Source organism: Lithobates pipiens, unplaced genomic scaffold (genome assembly GCF_037356315.1).
Source record: "Lithobates pipiens isolate NorthernLeopardFrog02 unplaced genomic scaffold, aLitPip1_a1.2 Scaffold_24, whole genome shotgun sequence".
Classification (NCBI taxonomy): Eukaryota; Metazoa; Chordata; class Amphibia; order Anura; family Ranidae; genus Lithobates; species Lithobates pipiens.
The window spans coordinates 9,836,116-9,848,201 of NW_027507786.1; the positions used below are offsets into that span (position 1 = coordinate 9,836,116).

The window sequence follows — 12,086 nt, forward strand, 5'->3', positions numbered from 1 at the left end:
CAACGTTTCAGGGGCTCCAAACTCCTCCTTCACCAGGGCTGAGAAGCGAGATGATAGAAATCAGAAGATCTAAAAGCTGCAAACACATGCCCAGTTATGAATGTTTGGTCTACTTTTTAGCCACACATGGTCTCACAGTAGACCATTCGTTCCCAATCAGTCATGTGTTTGCAGTTTTCAGATCTTATAATTTATATCGTGTTTCTCAGCCCTGATGGAGGAGACTTTTTCAGCCCCTGAAACGGTTTTATCTTCTGACCTTTTATCAAGATTCATAAACTTTTACTAGTCCTGTTACAGATGTGTGGCTTACCCCTCTTTTACACTGTGTTCTTATTCGCCATTCAGGACCCCCCCTTCTTACACTGAGACCATGACCTTGGGGACTGGTGTAGCAGTACAGGAGCTGCTGGTAGTTTGGGCCTACTTCCCCTCTTATGGCATGCACAGTGCCAGGCACACAGCATTTTCAGCATTCTTCCTCTGGCTCAAGAATCGGTTTAGAGGTTTCTTTTAAGGGTTTTATTGAATAGAACTTGGACAGGGAATGGGGAGCATGGGATAACTGTAGAAATGAGGACTGCTAGGCTTCTGGCTGCTCTGTACAAAAGATGCTGGCTGCATTGCTCAACACCCGGCTTCACTGTACTCTCTCCTGGCTGTCTTGCACACCTCCTGGGTGCACTGCACCTACTGGTGGGACAAATCGCCCCGGTCTCTTCTCCTCACTAAAGCTGGCCATACACCTATAGATTATCTGCAGATTTTCTATGCTTAGATGGAAAAAGTGCAACAGATTTCTCCATCCAGTTTAGGGAACATGGAGAAATCTGTTGCACTTTTTCCATCTAAGCATAGAAAATCTGCAGATAATCTATAGGTGTATGGCCAGCTTAAGGCAGGAACAAGTACCCAGTCCTAGAATGGTTGAGCCTCCTCACACCCACCCACTCCTCCTGCCTCTACACGGTCTCTGATCCTGGCTCTCTTCAGTAGCCCCCCCCCCCCCCCCCCCAAGCCTAGCTGGGACCTCAGTGTCATGAAAAAGGCTCCTCTGTCTTTCTCTCTGCTCCAGGGGCAGGGATCTCCTCCAGAAGGCTGGACCCTGAAAATCTCTGTCCCCCCCCCCCCGGCTGCCAGGATTCTGAATATTTATGGGCTTCCCCTCCACCTTCTGGGCACACTACCCCAGAGATTGGCCAGAGTTCCATAAATATTCAGGCTACCTGGGAGACACTGTAAAGCCCCAAGCAATCAGCCCCTGTTCCACTGTTTAAAAAGGGAGCTAACTACATCTTCCTAGCAGCCTTCTCTGAACAAGGAGATTGCTGCATTGGAAAAACCTCATGCTAGCTATTGCGATGATCTGAAACTGTTACTGAATATGAATTCTGCCCTCTTATTTTTTTATACAGGCCGACTTGAACTGTAATATCCAGGACGATGCCGGGGCCTTCTATGGTGTAACGAGTCAGTACGAAAGCTCGGAAAACATGACCATCACCTGCTCAACTAAAGTCTGCTCGTTTGGGAAACAAGTGGTGGAGAAAGTGGAGGTACGGCATGACGTATGTCACACCTACCAGGGTGTGAGTTGTGTGTAGGGGTAATGTCTGGGATGATTTGGATCTGATCGTTTATATTCATCTTTTAGATCTTCCCTCTTTTTTTGTGTTTTACAGACAGAATATGCAAGGTTTGAAAACGGCCGATTCGTGTATAGGATAAACCGCTCTCCCATGTGTGAATATATGATAAACTTTATCCACAAGCTGAAGCACTTACCGGAGAAGTACATGATGAACAGCGTATTGGAAAACTTTACTATTTTGTTGGTATGAAATTTCATTAATAACAAATGCACGATCGAATATCAAACATTCCTGCAAAAGCCCAACCCCAACAACCTACCGAGGCTTACCTGTCCAGCGCTCACTCATTGCTCCTTTCTTCATCATAGACGGCACCAATATACCTGGTGCTGGAGCCGGGAAGGAGCAGGGATATCATCACCCATGTATAAAATATATATAATTTTATATATATATATATATATATATATATATATATATATATATATATATATATAAATTTTTTTTTTTTATATATTCATACTTTTTAATATATTGATTGGGATATCACCCATGTATAAAATATATATAATTTTTTTAAATATATTAAAATATATATAATTTTTTTAAATATATTAAAATATATATAATTTTTTTTAATATATTAAAATATATATAATTTTTTTATATATATATATATTAAAATATATATAATTTATATATATATATATATTTATACTTTTTAATATATTGATTAAAAAGTTTTTAACCCTTTTACTACCAGAGCCATTTTGTGGAGGGGAGGGCAGGGTTACACACTTGTTTAACCACTAGCTTCCTATACCAATTCTGACATTTCTCTCCATGTAAAAAATCTGCATTTTTTATTTTTTTTGCTAAAAAATTACTTCAAACCCCCCCCCCCAAACATTAGATTTTTAAGCAGAGGCCCTACAGAATTTTTTTTTATTTTTTTTTTTTTTTTTGTGCAGCAGTTTTCAAATGCATATTTTTGAGAAATAAATCCTCTTTAATTTTAGTGCCCATAAGCAATATAATACCCAATTTTTGATCACATATAAAAGATGATGTTACGCCACGTTAAATAGATACCAAACATGTAAGGATTTAAAATTGCGCAGACCCGTGGGAAGGTGGCAAACTATGGTGCTTTTTAAATTATTCATAGGCAACGCTTTTTTTTCCCCCCCGCGGTAAGGTTCGCACGATTTAGGTCCTGGCAGTAAAAGGGTTAATGTTTTTATTTGGTATAATTTAATTTATAACTATTAAAACTAACTATATATATATAAAATTTTGATTTTAGTTTTATTTATTTTTTTGTCCTCTATTTTTTATATCGATCACTCCTTACCCCCCAAAAAAAAATTCCCTTCCATGACAATGCGGAGGCTTAGCAATTGGCTGCTAGACCTCATCACATGATCTCTAGAAAGCACCGGATATTTTGTGCTGCTAGATGGCAAGCAATGGGGAGTCTCTAAATGGGTATCTATAGGTCAGGAGAGGTCTTTAACAGACACAGTCACCTCACCCAGAATGGCGTCTCTCTTGAAAGTTTATACAATGTTGTATTCAGATAAGAAGTGACCAAACTATCTGAAAAAGAATGTATTGAGAAAAATACCCATCATAGAGCTGGGGGCTGCGTGTTCCAGCCAAAATACGAAGGGTTAAAATGGATTTGATGGTAGTGCGGGGCCTTGAGCTGAGTAAAGTACTCTATTGTCTGAAAGTGGAGCAAAAATCTTTGCGGTTTTCCATCACAAATAACAGAAAAGTCAATTTGTGTAATAGGAATTTTTGGTACTCTCTGCATTCACAAGGGGACAAAGCTTCTGTTCTGGATCACCTGCTGAGTATAGTGCCACCTACAGGAGGTTTAGCAATTGGCTGCTAGACCTCATCACATGATCCCTAGAAAGCATCGGATATTTTGTGCAGCTAGGTACAATGAAAGAAAAATAAAAAGAAGATTGGCCAGGGATGCTGTTCCTGCTGCTGTCCAAACAAATCGCCACCCCTGAGCTGTCCTATGTTGTGCCTAGTGTCTTATTCCATCAGGGGGCACTTTACCCTGTAGGTGGTGATCTAAAGTATAAGCTGTGTCCTCCAATGAACAAAAGAGAATTTGGCCCTTTTTTTAAAGTGAAGCCTTTAAAAGATATGTATAGGTATTTTTTTTTGTTAGATCCATACTTATCTAGGTGGATGCTGCATTTGTCCCCCCGGCACCTCTAATACTGACAACCCATCGATCGAACACCGCTGATAGCTCAGTCCTCACAGCGCCATGAGCAGAGAGTCACTTGACCTCCGGAAGTCCCCCCCACCGCCCCCCCCCCCCTCTTCATGACCAGGCCATTTTTTGCGCTGCGGCACTGTTACTTTAACTGAAAATTGTGCGGTCCTGCGGCGCTGTACCCAAATAAATGTATGTCCCTTTTCCCCCACAAATAGAGCTTTCTTTTGGTGGTATTTGATTGGCTCTGCGTTTTTATTAAATTTTTTGCGCTATAAACAAAAAAAAAACAACAATTTGGAAAATAAAAACAATATTTTTTTCCTTTCTGCTATAAAACTTATCCAATAACAATATGTGAAAAATTTGAATTTCTTACATTTAGTCCAATATGTATTCTGCTACATATTTTTTGTGATAAAAAAATTGCAATAAGCGTATATATTGATTGGTTTTTGCAAAAGTTATAGTGTCTACAAACTATATATGTACATTAATACAGTGATTAGTGCTAAAAATATACACTGACACTGGCTGTGAGGGGGTTAACATCAGGGGCAAGCAAAGGGTTAACTGTGTGCCTAACCAGTATTTGCGTGTACTATGGGAGGTGCTTTTACTAGGGGAGCCGGGGCATGGCTCAGTCCTGTCCCTTCCTCCCTGGGTGTGATTGACAGCAGCGAGAGCCAATGAAGAGAGAGAGACCTGGGAGAGCCTCGGCTCTCATGCACATCACTGGCTGTGATTGATAGCAGCGAGAGCCAATGAGGAGAGAGAGACCTGGGAGAGCCTCGGCTCTCATGCACATCACTGGCTGTGACTGACAGCACCGAGAGCCAATGAGGAGAGAGAGACCTGGGAGAGCCTCGGCTCTCATGCACATCACTGGCTGTGATTGACAGCAGCGAGAGCCAATGAGGAGAGAGAGACCCGGGAGAGCCTCGGCTCTCATGCACATCACTGGCTGTGATTGATAGCAGCGAGAGCCAATGAGGAGAGAGAGACCTGGGAGAGCCTCGGCTCTCATGCACATCACTGGCTGTGATTGACAGCAGCGAGAGCCAATGAGGAGAGAGGGACCCGGGAAAGCCTCGGCTCTCATGCACATCACTGGCTATGATTGACAGCAGCAAGAGCCAATGAGGAGAGAGGGACCCGGGAAAGCCTCGGCTCTCATGCACATCACTGGCTATGATTGACAGCAGCAAGAGCCAATGAGGAGAGAGGGACCCGGGAAAGCCTCAGCTCTCATGCACATCACTGGATCAGGTAAGTATTAGGGGGGGGGACTGCAGGTGGAGCAGCACACTGAAGGTATTATCTTCATGCATAGAATGTGTGAAGATTATAAAACCTTCAGCCTTCACAATCACTTTAAGTTCTACTTTATTACAATGTTGTAATAAATTACAATGTTGTTCCATATTACCATTTAACAGTTCTCGTTCTCTTTTTTCTTCTTTTCTCAAGGTGGTAACAAACAGGGATACACAAGACACACTACTGTGCATGGCGTGCGTATTCGAAGTTTCAAACAGTGAACACGGAGCACAACATCACATCTACAGGCTGGTGAAAGAATGAATGTAGTCTCTGCTCCCCCCCCCCCCCCCCCCCCACCACCACATCCCCACTCCATATATCCTGTTTAGACAAACACTAAAAAAAAAAAGCAAAAAAACAAAAAAAAAAACTTCACAATGGACACTGACTAAAACCTCAACACTAGCGGCAGCGCCTAAAGCCCACCCAACGTTTCTCTCTGCTCTGTTTATTTCAATGGCGTCATTTCTAATTTGTTTATAAATTAATTGTAGCTGTGAAACATTACAGTTTGTAAAGATTTCTTAAAAAATGAAAAAAAAAAAAAATGGAAAAAAAAAAAGTAAATAATGGGGAGAACGCGTTGTTGCCTTGCAGAGCAATCGCGCAGCGCGGTTATCCAGCAGTGGCACGGTTTAATGGTGCCACAGCTACTTAAAGTAGTCCTTGTCTGTGATCGCTTATAAAAGAATTTTAAACAAAAATCAAATCACTGATTTTTCTCTATATAAAAAAAAAAAAGCCTTTAATTTTTTTTTTTTTTTTTTTGGGAAAAAAATAAATGCTTGGACACTACAAGCAAGATGCATTTAAAATGTATGAATGTAAACAGACTTTTTTAAATGTTAACCTTTTTTTAACTACCTGAGGGAAATGCATACAGACGAATGTAATTCTCTAAGTTATTTTAAGGGTTTTTTTTTTTTTTTCTGTTTTAAACCAAATGATATATGCTTCAGATGTGCCTGAAATGAGGCGGGAGGATTTTCCTTTTTTTTTTTCATTTTTTTTTTTATTTTTTTTATTATTTTATTTTATTTTTCATTTTTTTTTTTTGTTTTAGTCCACAACACTATTTTAAAAACCGGTACAGCAATTTAAACCAGCCCTTGTGGGAAAAATATTAAGTATATTCAAATGTAACGTACTGTACTAATTCAGAGATTTTAGAATCACAAAACAAAGATGGCTTATTTTGCAATAAATTTACTTTTTTTTTTATTATTATTTTAACTTGCAAAAAAAAAAAAAAAATCATTTTTTTCCTCTTTTGTCTTTTTAGATGTTTTTAAATGTTACTAGAATGGAGTGAAGGTATTTCTGCTGTAAATCTGTTTTTTGTCATGTGAAAAAAAAAATTGCACAAACGCAGGGTGCAAATCCGTATTTGTACTAAAGCACAAGGCCTACCAGATTTCTTTCTTTTTATTTTATCAGTAAAGGACTACCAGATTTTAATGGACCTAAAGTCAAAACCAGTGAAATGCCCCTCAGTCAGCATGTTGTGCTCCATCTGGGACCCCACAGGCTGCTTCCTTCCATCTGTTTTGCATGGCCACGTATAGGACAGACGCATTGGTTGGCTACCGCTACCCTGTTTAGCCATTCAGCTTCATAAAAGATGTGTTTAGAAGGCCGGGCTCCAAGAGAATCTTAACCCCATCCCGGTGCCGCCACCTCCCGGCCCCTTTAAGAACTTAAAGGCCTGGGGCGGGTATTCGGGTCATGTGACCGTTGTGATTGGCTATCACAGCAGTCACCTGATCGCAAGTATGCATCCCCCCCCCCCCCCCGCTGGTGACTGTGCTGGGAGCGTGCAGGGTGTGCGCTCTCAGCACAGCTTTGTGTTTACATAGAGCTGCTCATATATACAGCTTCTCTTCATTAAAATCCACCCACCAACAGGCCACATATACAGTATCTCACAAAAGTAAGTACACCCCTCCCATTTTTGTAAATATTTTCTTCTATCTTTTCATGTGACAACAGCTTGTATAACAGTGTAAATTTGCTGTCCCCTCAAAATAACTCAACACACAGCCATTAATGTCTAAACCGCTGGCAACAAAAGTGAGTACACCCCTAAGTGAAAAGGTCCAAATTGGGCCCAATTAGCCATTTTCCCTCCCCCGGTGTCATGTGACTTGCTAGTGTTACAAGGTCTCAGGTGTGAATGGGGAGCAGGTGTGTTAAATTTAGTGTTATCGCTCTCGCTCTCTCATACTGTTCACTGGAAGTTCTACATGGCCCCTCATGGCAAAGAACTCTCGGAGGATCTGAAAAAAAGAATAGTTGCGCTACATAAAGATGGCCTAGGCTATAAGAAGATCACCAAGACCCTGAAACATGAGCTGCAGCACGGGGGCAAAGACCATACAGTGGTTTAACAGGACAGGTTCCACTCAGAACAGGCCTCGCCATGGTCCACCAAAGAAGTTGAGGTCACGTGCTTAGCGTCATATCCAGAGGTTTTCTTTGGGAAATAGATGTATGAGTGCTGCCAGCATTGCTGCAGAGGTTGAAGGGGTGGGGGGGTTCAGCCTGTCAGTGCTCAGACCATACGCCGCACACTGCATCAAATTGGTCTGCATGGCTGTCATCCCAGAAGGAAGCCTCTTCTAAAGATGATGCACAAGAAAGCCTGCAAACAGTTTGCTGAAAACAAGCAGACTAAGCACATGGATTACTGAAACCATGTCCTGTGGTCTGATAAAACCAAGATAAACCTATTTGGTTCAGATGGTGTCAGGCGTGTGTGGGGGCAACCGGGTGAGGAGGACAAAGACAAGTGTGTCTTGCCTACATTCAAGCATGGTGGTGGGAGTCTCATGGTCTGGGGCTGCATGAGTGCTGCCGGCACTGGGGGGCTACAGATCATTGAGGGGACCATGAATGCCAACATGTACTGTGACATACTGAAGCAGAGCATGATCCCCTCCCTTCAGAGACTGGGCCACAGGGCAGTATTCCAACATGATAACCACCCCAAACACACCTCCAAGACAACCACTGCCTTGCTAAAGAAGCTGAGGGTAAAGGTTATGGACTGGCCAAGCATGTCTCCAGACCTAAACTCTATTGAGCATCTGTGGGGCATCCTCAAACGGAAGGTGGAGGAGGGCAAGGTCTGTGATGTCCTCATGGAGGAGGGGAAGAGGACTCCAGTGACAACCTGTGAAGCTCTGGTGACCTCCATGCCCAAGAGGGTTAAGGCCATGCTGGAAAATAATGGTGGCCACACAATATTGACTTTGGGCCCAATTTGGAAATTTTCACTCACTTTTGTTGCCAGTGCTTTAGACATTAATGGCTGTGTGTTGAGTTATGTTGAGGGGACAGCAAAGTTACACTGTTATACAAGCTGTACACTCACTACTTTACATTGTAGACAAGTGTCATTTCTTCAGTGTTGTCACATGAAAAGATAGAAGAAAAGATTTACAAAAATGTGAGGGGTGTACTCACTTTTGTCAGCTACTGTATTCGTGTGGCTGGTGGGAAGAGGTTACATTTCAAAAAAAGACTGCTCTCTGTCATATGGGGTATCCCTAGGGGACCCCAGAATAGACTGAAGAAAGGATGAGAGCAAACAAATTTGTAAGTAAACGTTTAATAATGTGATAAAAGTTTAGAAGATAAAGCTAAAATGTTGCAGGGACTCAAAACTCCTTCATCAGGGCTGAGAAAGGAATTTATAAAAATGGCATAAATCAAAAGATCTATAAACTATTTACACATGACCGGTTATGAATGCATGGTCTACTGTGATATCACGTATGGTTATAGAGTAGACCAGTCTCTCTTAACCAAGGTTCCTCCAGAAGTTGCTAGGGGTTCCTTGAGCTTTGCCTGATTGAGCTCCCATTTTATTGAGCTCTGCATTATTCTGGCAGAGACAACTGCAGGACACTAATGATCTAAGGGTGGCATTTAATACCACTGTAAGGGGCATGTTTGCCACTGACTCAATGAATTGGTTTTAAGCTGGGGTTCCTACAAGACCTACATTTTTTTATTTATTTTTTTATCCTCTGACCTTTTGTCAAAATGTATAAACTTTTGCTAGTCTTATTGTAAGCTCTCTTCTTTTACACTTTATTCTTATTAGCCACTTTGTACTGTTGCCTTACGCCAAGGAAAACAGCTGCAAGGCAAGACGGTGGCCTTTAGGACCCGGATGGCGTTTGCACAAGCTGAGTGGTCTTTCAGCATTGAGGGTTCATGGCGCAGCGGACTGAAAGTCCAGAACTGAGTTTAGGTCCACTTTAACACTAAGGACAGGCCTCTGAAATCGGGGCAATGGGACTGCCTTCCTCTACCATAGCACAGCTGTTTGCCAAACAATGTCCTGGAATTGCACTTTAAAAATCAGGAATAGGGATGACCTAGGACATGGACTTGTCCCATTTTACCAGGGCTTAGATCTGCCATGTACAAAACTGTACAGTCTCTTGATATCACATACATCATCCATCTGATCATGCTGGCTTCCCTATGAAGCATTGATGGAAAAACACTAATTTATTCAGAACAGATATGCTCCACTAAGGTTCTGCGTAACCCCGCGGGTTCCTCCAGAGCCAAGAGCTATGGCGCATCGATATCACATTTAAAGGTGCCTGCATAGTTAAAGGTCCAACACCACTTGGCAGAGCCACCAGCTGCATTACAGCAGTGATCCTTTCATCTGTCTATATGGGTGGCATTCCGACCACCACTGTAAGGGGGGCATTGCTTTCACTCACCATCAATGTATGGGGGTATCCTTCCCACTGATCATCAATGTACTGGGGTGGGGGGGGCGCACATCCTTCCTACTGACCATCAATGTATGAGGGCAGCGTTCCTAATGACCACCAATGTATGGGGGCATTTATCCCACTGACCACCAATAGATTGTATGCAGGGGTTCTCCTAGAAATTTTTTAATTTCTTAAAGTTTCCTCTGGGGTACAAGGTTGAGAGAGGCCAGTTTAAAGGACTGCTACTGGCTGAATGTAAAGCAGAACTTCAGTTCGCCTTCTAGGTGGCTCCCATTATGTTACATGCCCAGACGTGCCCATGACCTCTGCCCACCCTTGCACTTCTTTAGAGAGCAGCAGGGAATTGCCTTACAAATGAATTGCATGCACCCTGTTCATTCTGAGCAAATTCTAATAAGTTAAGAATGCCTGCCGCCATCCCCCCCCCCCCCCCCCCAACTATCAACAGCTAAATTATTTTTGTAAGCCTTTAAACCAGTAAATAGCTATGTTCTTTTGATGTATAAATCTACTAATGTGTGTTTTATTGACATTTTGCTAACAGCAGAATTAAAGCGGAATATTTTCACTCCAGTTCTGTCAGGTTTTTTTTTAAACACTAACCCCCCCTGCCGGGTCCTCGGACGGTTGTATAAACTTTTGTGTTAACAAATGTTTGTGGGATTTGTTTCTAATTATTTTAAGCACTTGTATTTTAAGTTAAACACTACTTCTTAAATTACGGTTTTATTTTTTTGTGTTTTATGTAACTGTGACAATTTCAGTGATAACTACAAAGCCAACTCCACTCAGAACCTAAAATTTAAATTTTGGATGTCTAGCAATGGAGGTCGAACTCCCCCCCCCCCCCCCCCCCGTTCTGGGAGGCACCAACAGTGAGATTTCCTTTAGTAGTTTGCACCTACCGCTAAACAAAAAGTTGTCCCTGGTGTGTCTGTCTGAGGCTATAGAGAATCAATGCAGGTGAGAGTAGCACCAACCTGAATTCCTGGAAATGCCTTCACACCAGAGTCCCTGAATGATAAGAGGCCAGCTTGTAGTTTTAGGTGTGGGGGTAGCATCAATCTGAATTCCTGGAGATGCTTCCACACTGGAGTCCCTGAATGATATGAGTGGCCAGCTTGTGGTTTGTTTGTTTGGGGGGGGTAGTGCCACCCAGAGGTCTTGGAGATGACTCAACACCAGAGTCCATGAATGATATAAGAGGCCAGCTTGTAATTTCTTTGGGTAGGGTAGGTAGCACTAGGAGATGAATCCACAGCAGACTCCCTGACTGATATAGGAAGCAGGCTTGTGGATTCATTGGGTGGGATAAGGGTAGCGCCAACCTGAATTCCTGGAGATGCCTCCACACTGGAGTCCCTGAGTGATACAAGAGGTCAGCTTGTGGTTTGTTTTTGGGGGGAGGGTTATGTGAACCTGAATTCCTAGAGGCAAATCTACACCGGAGTTTCTGAGTGATGTAGGATTCCAGCTTGTGGTTTCTTTGGGAAGAATAGGGGGGGTAGCGCCAACCTAAATTCCTGGAGATGCCTCCATACAAGTGTGTCCCTGAGTGATATAAAAGGCCAGCTTGTGGTTTCTTTGGGTAGGATAGGGGGGTAGTGCCAACCTAAATTCCTGGAGATGCCTCCATACAAGTGTGTCCCTGAGTGATATAAAAGGCCAGCTTGTGGTTTCTTCGAGTAGAGGGGGGGGGGGGGGGTAGCGCCAACCTAAATTCCTGGACTTACCTCCACTCCAGAGTCTCTGATATACGAAGCTAGCTTGTGCTTTCTTCAATGGGGATGTAGCACCAACCTAAATTCCTGGAGATGCCTCCACACCAGGTTCCTTGAGTGATTTAAAAGGCCAGTTTGTGGTCTTCTTCTCTGGAACCCACGATACTGAATTGGGTGGAGTTGGCTTTGAAGATCTACAGGTGGAAGCATAGAACCACAGAATTGGGTGAATGCCTTTTGCCTTTTCTGTCCTTCACACTGTGAAGGAGAAAATGTTTTATTACACTATTTTTTAAATGGCCTAAACAACAAAGAAAAAAAACTGTCATGTTCTGAATAGCCTTAACCCTCCTCTTATGTACTCACATCAACAAAAAAAAAGTGTCCTGTAACTATGAGCATCTTTTATAAGCTGGAAGAAATTAATTTATCATCTAGAACTTTT

The 12,086-nt window shown here is 42.4% G+C and overlaps 1 protein-coding gene across 3 annotated transcripts in view; it reads left to right on the top strand.

Annotated features, from left to right (window-relative positions):
• Nucleotides 1-5,664, top strand: part of TEAD1 (TEA domain transcription factor 1) — a 244,540-nt gene extending 238,876 nt beyond the window's left edge. For all 3 annotated transcript variants that reach the window (XM_077453592.1, XM_077453593.1, XM_077453591.1), the window contains 3 exons: nucleotides 1,416-1,556; nucleotides 1,683-1,835; nucleotides 5,305-5,664. In XM_077453592.1, the coding sequence (XP_077309718.1) occupies nucleotides 1,416-1,556; nucleotides 1,683-1,835; nucleotides 5,305-5,418 (408 nt within the window). In that variant the 3' untranslated portion in view covers nucleotides 5,419-5,664. The remainder of the gene's footprint in view (nucleotides 1-1,415; nucleotides 1,557-1,682; nucleotides 1,836-5,304) is intronic.
• Nucleotides 5,665-12,086: the final 6,422 nt, after the last annotated feature.